Genomic DNA, 20,006 nt, shown 5'->3' on the forward strand with positions numbered 1-20,006 from the left:
GCCTGTCTCCAGGCTGTATGACTCTAAAGGTATGAACTTTGCACAACTACAAAGCCTCTATGCATCATGAGAAAACAGAACAAGAAATGGTAAATCTGAATGTCCATGATCGGACATTCATCTGATTTGGCACCTGGCTCACTGTATAATGTCTCTGTACTGCCCCAAGACTCATTGGTTGACACATGACTTGTGGGTATCACCCGTTTAGCTGCAGTAAATAAGAATTTCAGTGCATCTGTACATTGTACTTGTGTATATGACAATAAACTCTCATTGAACATTCTAGAAGGCATTACCACAGTTCTCTGCATTATTTTTATCTGCTCATGAATTCCTCCCTATCAGTCTCCCACTGAAGTTTGTCACCATCTTCATTTTGGTGGGTGAGAAATAACACCAGAGTATGTTTGACAGTATTTGCAACTCACTGGCACTGAAAGGCTGATCTGGCCATACTCAAATTTCTTTGCCCACCTTCTTCCTCCCAAGTGGTGCCACCATTTAAATATTTATGGCAGCCCCTCCCCAGAGCAGTGATAAAATTGGGAAGGAACAGACTATGAAGGTGAAAGGCTTCCTGGAAGGATAAACATAATCCCTGAATCGTTGTGTAGCAAACTCAGGAAGACCACAATACCAAAGTTTAAGAGATACTTCTTAAAATATTGTATTGATATTTTATTATAAAAAAGGAAAAAACTAAACCCACTACCAAAAAAGAAGCTGTTTGGCCAAAAATAAAAGACAGAATTCTTAACAGTGTGATAAATTACCTCATTAATCCACAGTTCTACCATCATAACAAATCAAAGATTATAAAAGTAATTCAAAAAGGGCCTCCACAGTGTTTGAATATTTGAATTCAAATAGGAAATCGAACATCTAATCTTCTCTAAGCTTAAACATGACATGACATCCCGTAGCCACTGAACATGATCATTAAAGTTAGGTCACTATCTCCAACAATACCAAGTAAAGCAGTTAAGGGATTAGACTTATTATTAACTTTAAAAGTGCAGAGAAAGTTTGAAATACTTTGTTCCAATATTTATCAAGACCCTGATATGCCCAAAACATATAAATTAATGAAGCATCTCCATCATTCCAGTTAGCACAATGAGGGGATACATTCGCATAAAAATGAGATAGTTTGACTTTGGAAATGTGATTCCTATGGACTACTTTAAATTGTAGCAGAGAATGGCGGGCACATAAAGAAGATGTATTAATCTATTTGAAAATTACATTCCAAGTTTCTTCAGGAATTAAAAGCTGTAGGTCCTGTTCTCAGACTTTTTAAATTTTATCTGATGGAGCTCTCTTATTCACAACAACATATCATAGATGTTAGATATTGAGCTATAAAGAAAGGTTGTAAATAAAAAATTACATCAATTAAATTCTTATCAGTTCTCAGGAAATGTATATAATTAAAGTCATTAAAAAATCTCTAATCTGTAGATAATGAAAATAAAAGAGCATTTGTTAGGCTGTATTTATCTGAAAGTTGTTCAAAGGAAGCGAGACTCCCCTCGACAAATAAATGTTTAAAACATTTAATCCCCAATCTATCCCATCCTTTAAAAGTTACATCAATCATGGAAGGTTTAAATAAATAATTAGAAAAAAATAGGACTAGAGAGAGAAAAACTCATTAAACCAGAATGTTTTCTAAACTGTCGGATTATTAGTTAACTTATTTAATTAGATTCGAAAGAGACCCATATTGGGCAGTCTTCATGGTTAATATAACCAGAATGTAAGATTTTGTATATTGTCTGCCCAATAATAAAACCTAGTTTGGTAAAACTAAGCCTCCATTCTTTTAAAGTATTTTTAAATGCACTTTATTTAGAGGCGAGGATGTTTATTCTTCCATATATAAGAAGATAAGATTGAGTCAAGGGAGTTAAAAACAAAAGGAATAAAATCAGGCAAAGCCTGAAAAAAATATAGAAATTTAGGTAATATATTCATTTTAGTAGAGTTGATTTGACCAACCGATGATAAAGAAAGACGTGACTAATTTGATAACGTCCCTTTCACATGTTTGATTAAGGTGAGGACATTTTCTTTGATAAACTTTTTTATTGTTTTTAGTAATTGGTATGCCAAAATAGGTAAATTGATTTCTTACAATTTTAAAAGGAAGGTTAGTATTTATTGATATCAAATTATTCAAATGAAAAAGCTCACTCTTATAAAGATTTGACTTATAACCTGAAAATTGACTGAAATGAGAGATTAAAAGAAGAATAGAAGGCAATGAAGTTTGAAGATTAGAAATAAAAAGCAATAAATCATCACCATAAAGTGAAACTTTGTAGGCTGTTCCCTTCCTTAAAATGCCAGTAATATCATTAGATTCTTGAAAAGCAATAGCTAAGAGTTCTAAACCCAGGTTAAAAAGCAATGGACTTAAAGGCCATCCTTGTCTGGTTTCATGTTGAAATCTAAATGGTTTAGAAATCTGAAAATTAATAAGAATACAAACAGAAGGGGAGAAATATAGTAACTTAAGCCATTGAATAAAGTCATCCCCCAAATTAAATTTTTATAAAGTCTTAAATAAATAATTCCATTCTTCATTATCAAAAGCCTTCTACACATCCACAGATAGCAAAAATTCCAAAATCTCTTTAAAAGGAGAGTATATAATATTTAATAAATGACATATATTGAAATGGGAGTGCCAGTTTTCAATAATCCAGTTTGATCATCAGATACTTGAACAGGCAGGGAATAGTGTGGTACAGACAACATGCAGACAGATGAGATGAATTTAATTTGCATCATGTTCAGGGCAGATATTATGAGCAAAAGGTCCAGCTTCTGTGGTGTTCTGTTTTCATGAAAAGATAAGATCAGTGAGGTGATTCTAGCGTCATGTGAGTTTTATTCCTCTTTCAAAATGAGATACTGATCTTCATCTCCAAGTATTTGGAACATTAGGTCAGTACGGTTGGCTTAGCGGTTAGCACAACGCCATTACAGAACCAGCGATCGGGACCAGCACAACGCCATTACAGCACCAGCGATCGGGACCAGTGTTCAAATCCCATGCTGTCCATACAGAGTTTGTACATTCTCCCTATGTCCGCATGGGTTTTCCCTGGGGTCTCCAGTTTCCTCCCACCATTTGAAACATACCAGAGATTGTAGATTAATTGGGTGTAATTGGGCGGCACAGGCTCGTGGGCCAAAATGGTCTGTTACCATGCTCTATGTCTAAATTTATTACACTGCATGCTTTATATGCTTATTTTATTCTGAGATTAATTTAATTTAATTTAGACATACAGCATGGTTACAGGCCATTTTGGCCCACATGCCCATGCCACCCAATCATACCCAATTAACCTACAAAATTTGCCACTGGAAGGAGTTGCCAAAGCACCTCTTACATTTCTTACAGTCAGACTTAACAATCAGAGAGAGAGAAGCAAAATAGAGTTCCTCTCCCCCCCCCCCCCCCCAATTAACAGAGTGTCTGTAGATTTGCCTCCAGCGCTTCCGCAGCCCCCATAGAGTCCAGTCAAAACCATCGGCAACCCGAGCTCCAGATTTGAACTTCCGACACGGTCAGGAACCCTTCAGTGCCCTTGGCACCTCCTCGCATCCTGGTTTCGATAGCCCCTCCAGCCAGTTCTAACTAGTCTCCAGCAGTCCAGCAGCACACGACTTCCTGTCTCGGGTTGCCGGCAGCCAGGTGCATGCACTGGTCCCTCAGCTGCTGAGCACCTGTGCTGGTCTGCCACCATGGTCACCGTCTCCAAGGGTCATCTCCTCTGCTTCTCCGTTCTCTGGTGCCCTGTTCCAGTCTTCCACTTCCCTGGAGTCTGCAGGCCAACTAATAGATACTGCCATCTGGGACGCAATCCCATGGTCATGGGATTTCAAACAAAACCCCCATCATATTATCGTCCTGTAATTTGCTTCCCATTGTCACATCCTTGAGTGGTATGGGACAGGCATAATGGGAAGATGGGGGGAGCCTCGTTAAAACAAAGAGGGAATGAGGAAAATATTGTGGAAACTGTTGAGATATGAACGAGTCCTATTTAGTTCCTTGTGACAGAGTATATAGATATGTTTTTGGGAGATAAATTGGGAAAGGTTCGTTAGAGTAGGTCACATACAAACACTTTAAAACAGATCTTATTTATAATATTGGACCTCTGCTAATGCTAGACATATCAGCACCACAGCTTTTGCAAAAGCTTTGGAGAGTGCCCAAGAGACTTCACTAATAGATTGTTGTTTAGAAAAAGGTAACAGATAAAAGAGCTTGTCGGAGCCGCAAACAGTCTACAATGGAACTTACTGTTCTAAGAGGGTCATGTGGTTTTGCAAGTAGAGAGATTTAAACAGGTTTTTCTCTCAGAGAGAGAGAGAAAGACACACACACACAGAGATCACTTTTACAGTGGTACAGCCAGTAACAGCAGCTGAGACTGAAACAGGAAAAGCTGGCAAGCTTGTGGAAAATCCCATTTGAAAGACAGGTTGTGACTGCTTTGTTCAGCCTGGTCAAAGCCCTTGTGGTTCATGCAAGAGAAGAGGACTGGCTGTCTAATGTTTCACTTGGAATAAGAGAAACAAGAAGGGATTCTGTGGTGACCTTTTATCATCTGGAGAATCCTGAAGGAGCAAGTTTCATTTAGCAAGACAATGGAGTGAATGATTAAAAAGGAATCAGTTGTGGATGTCCTGGAACAACAAGTCTCTCTCTGAAAACCGACAAGAACTTTCCTGAGCCTTAACCATTTACCTTTCAAGCATCAAAGCCTGATGAACTTTATAAATGTTAAATTCTCTGCACAGTGTAAGAATTTGGAGAAATGAGAAGTGAGATTGGACTGTGAACCAAAGAACGTTTCTGAACTTACACACACATTCCATACACATGTGCTTAGAATTAGAAGAGGGTTGTTAGGTTATTTAAGTTAAGTTAAAGTTGGATTCTATTTTCATGTTTAAAGATAATTAAAAGCAACTTTTGTTTAAGTAACCATTTGTCTTTGTGAATTTCTATTGCTGCTGGGTTTTGGGGTCCTCTGGGCTTGTAACATCCTGCATGGGTTAAATATTGTTAACGAAGATCATTTTCTTTTTATTTTGCAGAAGCTTTTAAATCGTTGATATACATTGCAACCAATCACACCAACTCTATGTTCAAGGCAGGTTATCGGACAATGGCAAAGGAAGCTTCGGAGGTAGTGAAGGAGTTGTTCACTGACATCTCTCTCTATGTCCTGGATTTGGGCACAAGCATTGAAGATGTTGTCCTGAGTTTCTTTGACAGCCTCTTTCCATTGGTTTACAATCGACTGATACACCCAGGACTCACTGAGGTTTCCACTGATTATTCAGAGTGCCTCCACTTGACCAGGCAGGACATCAATCCCTTTGGTTCTTACCCGACAAAGATGGTGGCTGAACTATCCAGGCCACTTCGGGCAATGAAGACTTTACTAAAAGCCTTGAACGTTGGCAGTGAGGTGATAAATATGACTGAGAATGTTGTTTTCACCCGGGAGTGTACGCGAGCCCTTGTGAAGATGGAGTATTGCTCTCACTGCCACGGACTCACTCTAATCAAACCCTGTGTTGCCTACTGTCTGAATGTCATGCGGGGCTGCCTGGCTAATATAGCGGATCTTGATCTCCATTGGCAGGAGTATATTTCCAACTTGGACGAGCTCACCAGCGTCATCATGGGGTCCCGTGGGGTGGAGCAGGCATTGCTGAAGGTGGGCCCACTCGTAAATGAAGCCATTTTACATGCCCAGCTGAATGGTCCAGAAATCTCCACAATGGTAGGTAATAATTGCAACATGTAACAATGCCTGGTGATGGAAAGTTCATTATCCTGTTTTTCTACTTGCATAGACATCTCCCATCTTTCTGTCTCTGATCATGTCACTGATTACTGATGTAACTCCCTGTGCCACTAAATGATTCAGATTTTTTTCTTTCACAAACTCTTTTTCCTTTCCCTTCCACCTTCCCCCCTTCCCCCTCCCTCCCCCTCTCCCCTCCCCCTCTCCCTTCCCCCTCTCCCTTCCCCTTTCTCTCCCTTCTAACAACCTCCCCACTCCCCCAGTGGATAGATTTTTATTGTCAAACACATTCAAGGCTTGAGCAGACATAAGCTCCATGGCACAGGTAACTATGACAGTTAGATCTCACAATGCGATAGTTTGAAGTTGTTTTCCTTTTGTTGGATTGTCGGAATTTCAAGGATCGTGGGATCTGAATTGTAAACTCGGTTGTGGCTTCGTGAACAGCTTCTTGCCCTTGTCAAAAGATCTTTGGTTTAAGTCCTAATTCAGTGATCTGACCTCATTCAAGGATGGCATGCTGGGACAGTCAGTGGTGTACCTTTGGAGCTAACCATTGATGGAATTTCTGCTATTTCTGGTGGGTCCTGTGGCACTACTTCTAAAAAGAGCAGGTTCCTCCCAGTGGCCTTGCCATTCTTAATGGGTAAAGGACTTGGTTGGGTATCAAGCATTGCTGGTTTGTGAAGTTTTGCTTTGCACAAGTTAATTTCTTACACTTGTGTCAAAAGGATCTCATTTGGTCTGAAATACTGTGGGGAACAGACCGAAGGGATAAAAAATCATTGTGAAACTGGAAGAAAGGTTTGTGCTCCAAATAACTTCTGTTTGACATTGCTCCAGAGTGGAACTAAAGAGCACTGCCCCTGTAACGTACAGCTTCCTATCCAAGACATATTCGCGGAGTAAGGACACCAATGAGGATTGGCTTCATGGACAAGATGCCAAGGGGCAGCTAATCATTGCAGAGTTCTTCTCCATCATGGATCTGGATGGGCTGACAGGAGTAGGCGATTTGGCCCACTGAATCTGCTCCTCCATTCAATGACTAATCTGGCTGTAGATTCAGATCTGCCTGTTTCCCATCACCCTTAATTCCATTTTTCTTCCAAAATATATTTGTGTCAAACACATTCAGTAAGGCAGCCTCCACCTCTTTCTGGGGCCGAGAATTCCATGGATCCACTACTCCCTGGGAGAAGCAGTTCATCCTCATCTACTCCCCCAAATCTTAATCCAATGCCGATTAGCTCTCGTCTAAATTCTGTTTGATGGTCGAGCCAGTTTTGAATCCAATCTTACTAGGTGACTGAAAATCCTCTCTTGTTGGCTTGTCCACGAAGTTTAGAAATCTTGTAAGCTGGTCCAAAATGGAATGGCAGGGCTGGGGGAAGGAGAGGAGTTGAACCCGCAAATATTGATCTACTTCAAAACCGTGCACAGTAAGATCAGTGGGCATTGAGTCTCTTTAAGTATGAACAGGTTTACAAAGAGTGAACCAATTCTGGTCACCTCCTTTCAGGAAGGATGTGGCGGTTATGTGAAGAAGGCAGAGGAGATTTACTGAGATATTGCCTTGATTTAGAGGGTATGAGGAGAGGATGGACAAACTTCAATTGTTTTCCCTGGATTATCGGAGGCTGAGGGGAGACCTAATAGATTATGAGAGGGATCAATGGAGGGGGGAGTCAGACTCTTTCCTCCCCTCACCCCCCACTTGAGTAAAAATTTCAAATGCTAGATGTCTCAGGCAAGGGAGGAAAATTTTAAAGGAAACGTGCAGGCCAAGTTTTTTAATGCAGAAAGTGGTGGGTGCATGGAACGGACTGCCAGGAATAGTGGTGGAAGCAGATATGATTGTAGCATTTAAGAGACTTCTAGATAGGTGTGAAGATGCAAGGAATAGTGTAAATGTACAAGCAGCAGAGCTTAGTTTTGATTTGGGCATCATGTCATTGTGGAGCCAAAGTCCTGTGTCCATGTTGAACCGTTCAAGATTTTTGTTTTCCTGCGGGCCATCTTCACTTCTTTTTCTTGTAACACACTGTGCTTTCACATAAGAATGCAAGATCAGGGCAGTACAGGTTCCTTGAAGAAGTGTTCAGGCCCGAAATGTCAGCATTATATCTTTGCTTTTTATGGACACTGAATAGACGGACAGAGTTCCTGCAACATTCCAATGTGTTTTTAGTGTCTTGCTTTCCCAGCATTATTGGCCCAGGTTCGAATCTGCTGCTGTCTGCACGGAGTTTGTACATTTTCATGTGACCTGCATGGGCTTCCTTTGGGTGCTCTGGCTTCCTCCCATTCTTCAAACCAAATGTATGGGGTTGGTAGGTTAATTAGCTGCAATTGGGCAGTGCGGGTTTTGTGGGCTGGAATCTGCCTTGCTGTATCATTAAAATAATTTTTTTTTAATTTTAAATCACCAGCACTCAAATAAATAAATAGACCAACTCGGAGAATGGCCAAGGCAACTTTCGCCTTACTCTTTTCTGGGAACTTTTCCACAAAAAAGCAGCAGAATGATAGTGAGAGACGTCCTGTTGTACCCCACTGGGAAGTCTGTTGCCAGACCTTTCTGTGCCAGCGAGCTGCATGGAAGCCTTTGAGTTCAGCTATGAAAGCAGGCTCTGAGCATGTTGTTTTGTTTGTTGGCAGCTCTCCGGATTTCAGCTGGAGCCTTTCAGGGATGACTGGCTGCCACTGGGAGCCGCGGATGCTTGAAAAGATTGAATGGTTACCAGGCAGCAGAGGTGGTCTGATCTCAGTGATGTGGAAAGGGCCAGAGAATTGTTTTCCTGGCTGAGCTCATTGACACTTCTTAAAAAAAAAACACCTCGTGGCCCCTCCTCCACTCCTGCCATAAAAGGAAACCCGCGAGGTGCTTCCACGCAATAGGGTGGGATGTTTGTTTGACAGGTTCAGTTGGCTGAGCGATGCCCTGGTGGTGATGATGCTGTGGCTCTCCCCAGCACATTGCTGCCCATTAGCGTGGAGTGTACAAGGAATTATGAGAACGAAGAGAGATGGTGGAGGAAACTGAGCTGTTTACTCTACCCTCTCTTCCGACGTCTCTTGTGGCTTTCTTACAGCTGACGAAGGTTAGCTTCAAAGAGCTATCAGGAGATTAATTTTACTTTCGTCATCGCTGCTCCAATGAAGGGCAATGACAGTCATGATTTTACTCTCACATGCTCCCTCCAAAGGTCTGGTACCACAAGTTTTGTCCGCTGCTCTCTGGCTCATTCACAGGACCACAGTTCAAGTGCTGCATTGTCCGCGGGACACAGTACACAGCACATGTTAACATGCATGCAAAGGCACAAGAAGCATACCACAAGTACACATGCATGTCCATACATTTCCGGATTTCAGATTCATTGTCAGAGCGCATATATGACTTCGCGTACAACCCTGAGATTCTTTTATCTACAGGCGCAGCAGAATTACCGCTTATTGGTACTGCAAAAATAACTGCACGCAGCATAAGCATGTAAACAAATAAAGAAATGTAAACAAACCAACTGTGCAATACAGAGAGAACAAAAAGAAAATCAATAAAGTGCACAAGTAAGTGTCCTTAAATGAGTTTGTGGTTGAGGGGTCTGGTGGTGGAGGGGGAGCAGCTGTTCCTGAACCTGGGGGTGCGAGTCTTGTGGCACCGACACCTCTTTCCTGATGGCCGCAGTGAGAACAGAGCGGGTGCTGGGTGGCGAGGCCCTTTGATGATGGCTGCTGCTCTCCAGCGACAGCCCCCTGTGGATGTTCTCGATAGTGGGCTGGGTTCTTGCCAAAAAGCTCCATGCACAAAAGCTCGCAGAAAGCAAAAGCCTTTGCTTCTATGTGTATGTACATCTGTATGTATAACTGTACATACCTGTTCCACAGTGGAACAGGTATATGCAGATGGACAGACACAGATAAGCAAAGAGTAACAGATAAATAGAGAACTCATATGCATGCCACTTGGCCACAAGCAAACAGAGATATGAGCAAGCATGCACATGCACTCTCTGGGAGACTATGATCAGGAATAGGAGTCTTTTTATTTCCTCTATCCTTCAGTCACTGGAGCCAATTGCAGAGACCAAATTAAATAACCTCGTTTAGCACAGAATGCACAAGATGGCATGGTCAGTGCAAAGCTATTACAGCGTTAGCGACCCAGGTTCTAATTCACCGATGTCTGCAAGGAATTCATGTGTTCTCCCCATACCCTGTGTGGATTTTCTCTGGATGGGTCAGTTTCAAAAACATATGGGGTTCATAGTTTAATTGGGATAGTATGAGTTTCAATGGGCAGAATCAACTTCCAAAGTTCAGACTTATTGTCAGAGAATGTAGATGACATCACATACGAGGCTGAGATTCATTTCCCTGTGGGCCAGGAAAAATTTCTCCTTAACGGTCATGCAAAAACTGTACCCTAGAAAGGACACAAAAGAGAGAAATATAAAGAAAGAAAGAAGGGCAAACAAATTGACTGTTCAATACAAAAAAAATAAATATTCAGTAATAAATAATGTGCAAGGTAAGAGTCTCTGATGGAGTTTGTTGTTCAGGAGACTGGTGGAGAGATACTGTTACTGTGGTACCTATTACCCCTTTCCTGATGGCAGCAGTGAGAAGAGAATGTCCTGGGGGATGTGGATATCCTTGATGATTGCTGCTACTCTCCAACAGCAGCGTTCCCTGTAGAGTTCTTTTTGCCTGTGATGTACTGGGCTTCATCCATTACCTTTTGCAGGGGTTTCTCCTTAGAGCTATTGGTGCCCCCCCCCCCCCCACACCACCACCATACCAGGCTGTGATACAGTCAGTCAGCACACTTTCCACTAACTGTCTGTAGAAGTTTGCCAATGTTTTCAATATCATACTAAACTTCCACAAACTCCTGAGAAAGAGGAGGCACTTTCTTTACGATGAGTTTGTGTGTTGGGTCCACAAAAGGTCCTCTGATATAATGACCCCCAGGATTTTAAATTTGATTACCTTTTCCACCTCTTATGATCACTGGATCGTACACCTCTGGTCTCCCCTTCGTGCAGTCAACAATCAGCTCCTTTGTTTTGGTGACATTGAGCACAAGGTTTTTGTTTTCAATCTCTCTCCTGTATACTGACTTATCACCACCTTTTATGCCCCCCACTACCATCAGCAGATTTGTAGGTGGTCTTATTGTCATACCGAACCACACAATCGTAGGTGTAAAGTGAGTTGAGCAGGGGAATAAGAACGCAGCCCTGTGGTGCTCCGGTGCTGATGGAAATTGTGGAGGAGATGTTCTTACCAACCCTCACTGATTGTGGTCTGGAGGTGAGGAAATCCAGGATCCAATTACATAGCAAGGGTGTTGAGTCACTGGTTCCTGGAGTTTGCTGATCAGTTTTGAGGGGTTGATAGTGTTGAACACTGAATTGTCATCGATGAAGAGTATCCTGATGTATCCATCTTTGCTGTCCAGATGTTCCAGGGTTTTGCTAAGAGTCAGTGAGATGGCATTTGGCATACAGCTGATGCTGCAGAGGGCAAACTGGAACGGATCCAGACAGGAGTTGATATTCTTCAACACCAGCCTTTCAAAACACTTCATCACTGTGGATGTGAGTTGCCACTGGTTGGCTTTCATTTAGGCAGGTTTCCACACAGGCATGGCTCCTCAATTCATCCTCCATGACATTGAAGACCATTTTGGTGCTGCCTCATGCACCCACGATGAGCTCATCGACCTTATCCATTTTGCTGTTAAATTCCACCTTGACCTCAAATTCACTATCCATCTCTATCTCAGAAGATAAACTCTCTGCAGACACCTTCTACAAATCCACCAACTCCTTCAGCTATCTTGACTATACCTCATCACAACCTGTCTCTTAAAGGGATTCCATTCCTTTTTTGCAATTCCTCCGTCTCTGTTGTGTCTGCTCCCAGGACGATGACTTCCATGCCAGATCATCAGAGCTGTCCTCCTTCTTCAAAAAAGAAAAGTGGCTTTCCCTCTACCATCATCAACTTGGCCCTCACCCGTATATCTTTCCATTACCCAAATATCTGCTCTGGTCCTCTCTGCCCCCTCACACAACAAGGACAGGATTCCCCTTGTCCTCATCTACCAGCCCACTTGCTTCTGCATCTAACATATCATTCTCTGCCATTTCTACCATCTACTACGTGATCCCACCACCACACACATCTTCCCCTCTCCTCCTCTCTCCACCTTCTGCAGGGTCTGTTCCCTCCACGACTTAGTTGCTCACTCCTCCCTCCCCACCAACTGCCCCCTTAGCACTTCTCCCTGTGACCTTAGCAGGTCCTCCCTTACCATCATTCAAGGCCCCCAAACTGTACTTCCAAAGAATTGTTAGTTTTTTGTTGATTTGCAGTTATACTGCCCGAATGCTGTCAAAATCTGGAATGTGTTACCAAATAATTAAAATCTTCCATCTTGGCATCGGCAATTGGTGCAGGACTTGATGGCAAAGTTTTGTTGTCAAAGTTACATCAATGCAATAGTTTCCTTACATGCTGCTTTCTGTACAAATTTGTAATTAATGGAAAATTCTAAGAGTACAACATACATTGTGTTCATGGGAACCAACTTTTTAAAATGTATCTACTGCTGTGTCATGTGACTTAGGATATATTTTTAATCTTGTTTCTTCATATGGACTACTTTTTGATCTTCGTTTCAATCTACTTTGAGTGTTGAGATTTCAATGCGAGCGGGCAGGGCAGAACTTTAGATAGCTCCCAAAATTTATAGGAAAGAACTTCTGAGTCTTGATGAAATAAGATGTACTGAACTGGAGAAGGAATACAAAATTATGAGCTGCATGGAGGGGCTGAACAATAAGAAACTTTTCCCCCCAAACAATATTTTTCCCCCAAATCAGATCATAGATTTAAGGCAAGAGGTGATCTTAGAGGGGGTGTTTGAAATCTGGAAGGCACTGCCTGAAGGAGTGGTGGAAACAAAGGCACAGTATGAATATTCAAGTATCTAGACAAAATTAGATACAATGTTAAAGATGTAAAGATGATTTTTTTACAAGACATAGGGCCCCATTCATGAAGTATTATCATAATTTAATGAGTTAGGGTGCTTGGATTCTCCCGAGCAGTGCTGTCTGGTTTCCGAATGTCATCCTTCATTTTCTAAAAACTTTATACATACAAGTAATCCTTGTTTAGAGGGAGAGGTTTGATTAACGGGGGGGAGGGGCTTGTTTTCTTTTCAGATGTTTTGTAAAAGGTGTTTAATTGAGACAAGTACACACAATTTACACTAGGTAAGATTTAAGTATTATTTGAGAAGTACAAATTGTTTGTCTTTTCTTATATTTCAATCTACATATTGGATTAATTTTTTTTGAACTAACCTCAATTATGATATTTTAAAAAGAAAGAAAACACTCAAATCACCAACATACCAATGACCATGGATTAAATGCTGATTAAAGGGGTGGGTATAAATGGATAGCCAGTGGTTTGCAAGAACATGATGGCGTAAGGCAGGTGCGCAATGCTAATATTTTAGGTGCAGGAGCTCACCAAAAGGAGGTGCCTGGAGTGGCCCCCTTAGGTGCCGGAGCATCTCCCTGAGGTGCCTGGACCTTCCCCATGGAGGTGTCAGAGCAGCCCCATGAGGTGCCTGGAGCTGCTCTATGAGGTGCCTGGTGCTGCCCTCTGAGGTGCCTGGAGCTGTGCTCCTGTGGCCTCCTGAAGCACTGCACCCCTAGGCGAAGGAGCGTGTTTCTGTGCTGTATAATTTTAATTGCATGACTAATAAATATAGGGACTGGACACAGACTTTCTCTTTACAAAGCCCCCAGCTATCTCTGGACTGATGAGTATGTAACACCACACCAGCTGTTGATGCCATTCGGTGCCATACTAGAAGACTGCACAGTGAAGGGTATGCAGCGAAGTGCCAGTCAACAGTATAAGAATTTCAGGCCTCTCTCCGAGGGGGTGGATATTGTGGCATGAAATTTCATCTGTGTCGCCTGCTGTTTGTTTAAACAGGAAACATTGCTCGTTCACTTGTCACCTGTCAACAGTGACAAGTGCTGTGAACAACTTGAAATCTAAAACGTGTTTATCGTCACTTTCACTAAGATATAGTGAAAAGCTTTGTTTTGTGAGTTATCTAGGCAAGTCAACCCACACTTAATTTTAAATGTTTTTCATTTTCATTTTAATGATACAGCTCTTCTGGCCCATGAAACCCATTACACCCAATTAACCTATCAACCCGATATATTTATAGGGTGGGAGGAAACCTGAGCATGCGGGGGAAACCCGTACACATCACAGGGAGGACGTACAGACTCCTAGGTGGACCCATTTTCGAACCCTGGTCGCTGGCACTAACTGTTACGAAAAGTAGAACAGACACACAAAATAAAGAAGCATAGAGTACAGTGCTGCAGGGAAAATTAATTTAAAATAGAGTAAGGGCTGTACTTTTTACTCATGGGAGAGCCACTCAATAGTTTGATAAGAGTTGGAGGTGAAACTGTCTTTGTGTCTGGTGGTTCATGTTGTCGAATTTGTCCTGGTGAGAAGTGGTGAGAGGAGAGTGTGACTGGACTGCACTGGGTCTTTTAAAAGGCTATTTCATATCAGAGTCCACAGGAGCGGATGGAAAACTAAGAACTAACCTTTTAGACAGCAGCCCTAAAAGGCTGCTCCAGCGTCCCATTTATATCCAGTGGCGCCTCGTAGCGCCATCTGGATCTGATGGAGACAGGGTGACTGATGCATAGTGCCACCCTTCATAAATACGGGGCAGACCAATGGCCATCTTCCCGACCCATAATTCCCCCAGGCAGCTGGAACTGCTCTGTGGTTCCCAAATCAGTTTCAGCTACCTGGGGGATTATGGGTCGGGAAGACGGCCATTGCTCTGCCATGCTTTGAGCTGCAGAGAGTGGCCCCGAAGGCTGAAGGGGCCCAGCCCACACCAGCTACCCACTGATGACTCACGCTACCCTGAGGGCTCCTTCTGCTCCGCTGGCTCCCTCTGCTCCGCTGGCCCCCGCTGCCCCGATGGTTCCCACTGCCCCACTGGCCTCCACTGCCAGCTCCCGCTGGCCCCTGCTGACAGCTCCCGCTGCCCTGTCTATCCCCGCTGCCCCACTGCCCCTGACTTGGAAGGAGAGGGGTGAGTTGGGAGATGGGTCACGGCCAGTGGGCATCATGAGCCTGCCCCCAAACAGCCGCTTAGTGTGGCTGTATAGTCATATTGATTGATGGAGGGCTGCGCTATGAAGATTATCCCTCTCGGTGAGGGGTTGGATTACGCAGCTCGGAGACGGCCTCCACACATTCGCAGAGGTACGTGGTTAAGCGTTTTGACAGACGTTCTCCATCTTTACATTTGAACTTTTGCCCTATCTGTGTTGGTTTCTTTCCTGAGGCAGCAGGAAATTTATGTGCAAACCAGCAACATCTGGTCCAAGAAGCATAATTAAAAGGACTAAGATTACTCATTCATTTACTGCTCGAAAGCTGTAGGCCACAAAGATTCACAATTCTCTTGACTCAGTTCTGTTTTAAGATATTACTCTTGTTTCCAGCCTCGTTGACCAGTGAAGCATTTGCTCCCTCCCCCGACTGTAGTGCGTGCTACCTGTAAAATGCATTGTAGTCACTTACTCAGACTTTTTTAAAGGTTTAAATTTAGACATACAGCACGGTAACAGTCCCTTATGGCCCACATGCCCGTGCTGCCCTAATTACACCCAATTAATCTACAACCCCCAGTATGTTTTGGAGGGTGGGAGAAAATCAGAGCCTGCGGGGGAAATCCCATGCAGACACAGGGAGAACGTACAAACTCCTTACAGACATCATGGGATTTGAACCCCGGTCCCAGTCGCTCGCACTGTAATAGGATCACGCTAACCGTATCACCCACTTCTCCCACAGCACCCCCTAAATCTGTGATTTCTATCACTGGGTGGGAGTGGGGGGGAAGACAGCAGGCACATTGGGAACTCCACCCCCTTTCCCTCCATCCTCGCTTAAATCTATTGCCATTCATTCATCATTATATCCCAAACCCGGATTGTCTGACGAGAATGTAGGAATAGATGTGTGCTTAGTGGTTGGCATGGATTAGGTGGGCTGAAGGGCCTGCTTTCCTGCAGTCTGGCTGTAGCTTACTCACATCTTATTGAGACCAATATGGGGTGGGCAGTAAATGCTAACAACACCCATATCCCAAAAATACTAAACGTACATCTATCTGTTTCTGTTCAGTGTCTTCTTGTGACATAGTTAACATACTGCAGTTTGACTCTGAAGCAAAGATTAACATTAGGGCAGAGGCCTTGCAATCATTTGGTGTCTGGATGGACCTGATATAACTTCATTGTGCATTGCAGGGGTGATCAAGACCCCACTGGAATATTCAGTGCTGCCCGAGGCCCAAGGTGTTGGGGCACCATCCTTTACCTCCACCTCCTTAGTGCAGCGTGCAAAGAAAAGACGCGGGTGAGGACTGGAGGGGAAACCGCGTTTGTGTTGAGGGGAAGAAATCCCTCACCTGCATCTCCTCCATTTCACACTCATCTGTCCTGGCTCCCTCTGCCCTCAGATGTAACCAACATAGAAACCCCCTCATCCTCACCTATTACACCACTAGCCTCCGCAACCAACACATCATCGCTGGAACTTCTGGCACTTACTACAGGATCCCAGCACTATTCACATCTTTCCCGCTCTTTCTCTCTCAGCCTTCTGCAGTGACTGCTCCCTCCGTGATTCTCTCGTGCACTCATCCCTCCCCACCCATCGCATCACCAGCATCTTCCCCTGTTCCCACAGGAGGTGCAACACTTGGCCTCACACCACCTCCCTTACAGGTCCCAAACAGTCCTTCCAAGTTAAGCAACACTTCACCTGTACATCCTGAGGACTGATTTCCTGCATTCGGTGCACCCTTTGTGGCCTTCTCTACATTGGAGATACTGGTTGCAGGCTACAAGATCACTTTGCTCAGCCCCTCCACTCTGTTCGCAACCACAGAGACCTCTCAGTGGCCAAGCACTTCAATTCTGGGTCACACTCCTTCACTCACATGTCTGTCCATGGCCATATGTTAACCACCCACAGATTGGAGGAACAATACCTTATTTTCAATCTGGGGACCCTCCAACCAAATGGCTTGAACATTGACTTTACTGCTTCCATTAAACCTGCTGCCTTTTCCTCCCCTTCCCCCTTTTCCTGTCTTCCCAGTTCTTCTACCAACCCAGCCATCCCCCCTCCCCCTCATTGCTGCTGACCCCTCCCTCCTTTCTCCTCCTATCATCTCCTGCTTTTTTCCATTCCCCCCCCCCCCATCCCGCTCCCTCCTACTCTTTTGCTCGGACACTTGCCAGCATTTTCACATACCTTGATGAAGGGCTGAAGCCTGAAACGTTGGTTCTGCATCTTTGCCTTTCCTACATAAAGGACACTGTTTGACCTGTTGAGCTTCTCCACCATTTTCCGCTTTTACTTCAAACGCGGTGTCGACAGAATTTTGTGATTTACATCCCATTTTGGTGAGAGTTGGTGAAAGCAAACTTTGGTCATCAACTGAAGACTGGGTCATGTTGTGCCCACAAAACAGTTAAATTGCACCAACTCCATACTCCCCATTGGAAAATATACATGGCAAATCATGTCAAAGGGATTGTGGAGCAATCTTAACTATCTTCTTAAGGGAGAGTTAGATGGACTAACATTATTTAGCAGTGTTAGTTCCCAATGGTTTTAAGATTTGGTAAACCGAGCGCGTCTGTATGGGTGGTGGAGGAGTTCAGGCTGAATACAGTTGCAAATAAGCCAAACCAGCCATTACAACTGTTTCGAGATCCTCCTGTGGTTTCTGACACGGTTGAACAGGAGGGAATCGGAGAGGTGTGAGCTATTGTGTGAAAGCATCCAGTGAAATTGGCACTTGGTTCGGACATGCCCCACGAACAGACAAACAGTCTAAATCCTTCGGTCTCCACATCAGTTTCACCAACAGCACAAACCTTGTGAAAAAGTAGCTTGGCATTTTCTGGTGAACTACGAAAGCCTGCAGATGCTTCACCATTGTCAGAAGGAAGCTCCTTTTATTTTGGCGAGGGAGGGGGGCCAACATAGTTTATTTGTCGGACTTGCTGTGCTCCCTTGTCACAATATATGCGCCCCAGTGGACCCATCAGCCAGCCCCATGGTTTAGCCTGCTGGCAGGTGGAGCAGTGCCTTGTCATGTGTAAGAGCCACCCCTAAGCCCTCCACCCACAGTTGTATGATGTCAGACCTCAGGTGGCCACTTTTTCTGCGTGCCCAGTGTAGGATATTTGCACTGCACAGTCCATGGCAGCATTATGAGCCAACTCTGCTGTGTCCTATAGATATGGGCATTGTTACGAACCCAGAGGACCCCAAAATCCAGCAACAATAGATATTCACCAAAACAAATGGTTACTTAAACAAAAGTTGCTTTTAATAATCTTTAAACAAGAAAGCAGAATCACACTTTAACTTATCACTATTGACTTAACCTACCTAACTTAACCCCCTTCTAATTCTAAGTGCACATGTATGTAATGTGTGTGTAAGTTCAGAAAAGTTCTTTGGTTCACAGTCCAATCTCACTTCTCATTCCTCCAAGTTCACGTTGCAGACAATTCTTATACTGTGCACAGAATTTAACATTTATAAAGTTCACCAGGCTTTGCTGCTTGAAAGGTAAATGGTTACCACTCAGGAAGGTTCTTGTCGGTTTTATTGTTTTATTGTTCGCTGGACACCCACAACTGATTTCTTTTTAATCAGTCACCTCAGTGTCTTGCCGAAGAAACTTACCCCCTCAGGGTTCTTCAGATGATAACCTCTTTCTTTCAGGTCACCACAGAGTTCCTTTTTGTTTCACTTATTTCAAGTGAAATATTAGACAGCCAGTCCCTTCTCCTCTTGCATGAACCACAAGGGCTTTGACCAGGCTGAATGAAGAACTCACAACCTGTCTTCCAAATGGGGTTTTCCACAAGCTGGTTAGCTTGTCCTGTTCCAGTCCCAGTTGCTGCTGCTGACTGTAAAACTGCAGAACTGATCTGTGTCTGTGTGTGTGTGTGTGTGTGTGTGTGTGTGTGTGTGTGTGTGTGTGTGTGTGTGTGTGTGTGTGTGTGTGTGTGTGTGTGTGTGTGTGTGTGTGTGTGTGTGTTTCTCTCTCTCTCTCTCTCTCTCTCTCTCTCCCCCCACTCAGAGAGAAAAAACCTGTTTGACTCTCTCTGCTTACAAAACTCTCTTAGAAAAGCAAGTTCCCCTGCAGACAATCTGTGGTTCTGACAAGCTCTTTCACCTGTTGCCTTTGTGTAAACAACAATCCATTAGTGAAGTCTCCTGGGCACTCTCCAAAGTTTTTGCAAAGGCTCTGGGGACCCAACATGTCTAGCATTAGCAGAGCTCCAGTATTTTAAATAAGATCTGCTTTAAATTGTTTGTATGTGACCTACACTAACAAACCTTCCCCAATTTATCTCCCAAAGACATATCTATATACTGTCACAGCATCCACATGGTGGACCATGAGCGCCCTCTGCTCAGCCCGCTCCCAGATGTATTTCCAGTGCTGCTGGCCTCAAAGCCAGCAGTTGTGCCATGCCAGCAAGATATCCACACTGCCATCCCATTCGCTACTGCCCATGAGTTCATGTAGATATGGAGCAGACCTGTCAACTCTTTAAGTGTGAGTGCTACTGCAGCCACTGGATCCCCCTCGTCCGTCCTGAGTCAGGATCTTACCACTGGCGGGGTTTAGAGCCGCTGCTCTCCATAGCTGCCTTCCATTCTTCCAACCACTCGAGCCATCTGTTAACCTCGCCAGCTGCTGCTGTTCTTTGTCAGCTGACCCAAGGGACCTCGGGAAGGGGAACATCCCTCTCAGTGAGGGATGTGACTTGCTCATGCAGCCTGCTGACCCTCTCTGCCCTTGCCTCTGCGATGTACCACCGTTTTACAATGTGGTTGGCATCGGGCGACGTGACCCTCCGCAGGTAAGGAGTATTACGGTCTCAGTGGCTGTTTTATGCCCTGCAGTGAGGAGCGCTAGATGGTACACCAGGAGTGGGCATTCACAAGGGCTGCAGCGGGAAATGGGCTCGGAAAGAG

The 20,006-nt window shown here is 44.0% G+C and overlaps 1 protein-coding gene across 3 annotated transcripts in view; it reads left to right on the forward strand.

Moving 5' to 3' along the window:
• Nucleotides 1–20,006, forward strand: part of LOC138742229 (glypican-5-like) — a 641,419-nt gene that overhangs the window by 188,465 nt on the left and 432,948 nt on the right. For all 3 annotated transcript variants that reach the window (XM_069896343.1, XM_069896341.1, XM_069896342.1), the window contains exon 3: nt 5,128–5,822. In XM_069896343.1, the coding sequence (XP_069752444.1) occupies nt 5,128–5,822 (695 nt within the window). The remainder of the gene's footprint in view (nt 1–5,127; nt 5,823–20,006) is intronic.

Source organism: Narcine bancroftii, chromosome 9 (assembly GCF_036971445.1).
Source record: "Narcine bancroftii isolate sNarBan1 chromosome 9, sNarBan1.hap1, whole genome shotgun sequence".
Taxonomy (NCBI): Eukaryota; Metazoa; Chordata; class Chondrichthyes; order Torpediniformes; family Narcinidae; genus Narcine; species Narcine bancroftii.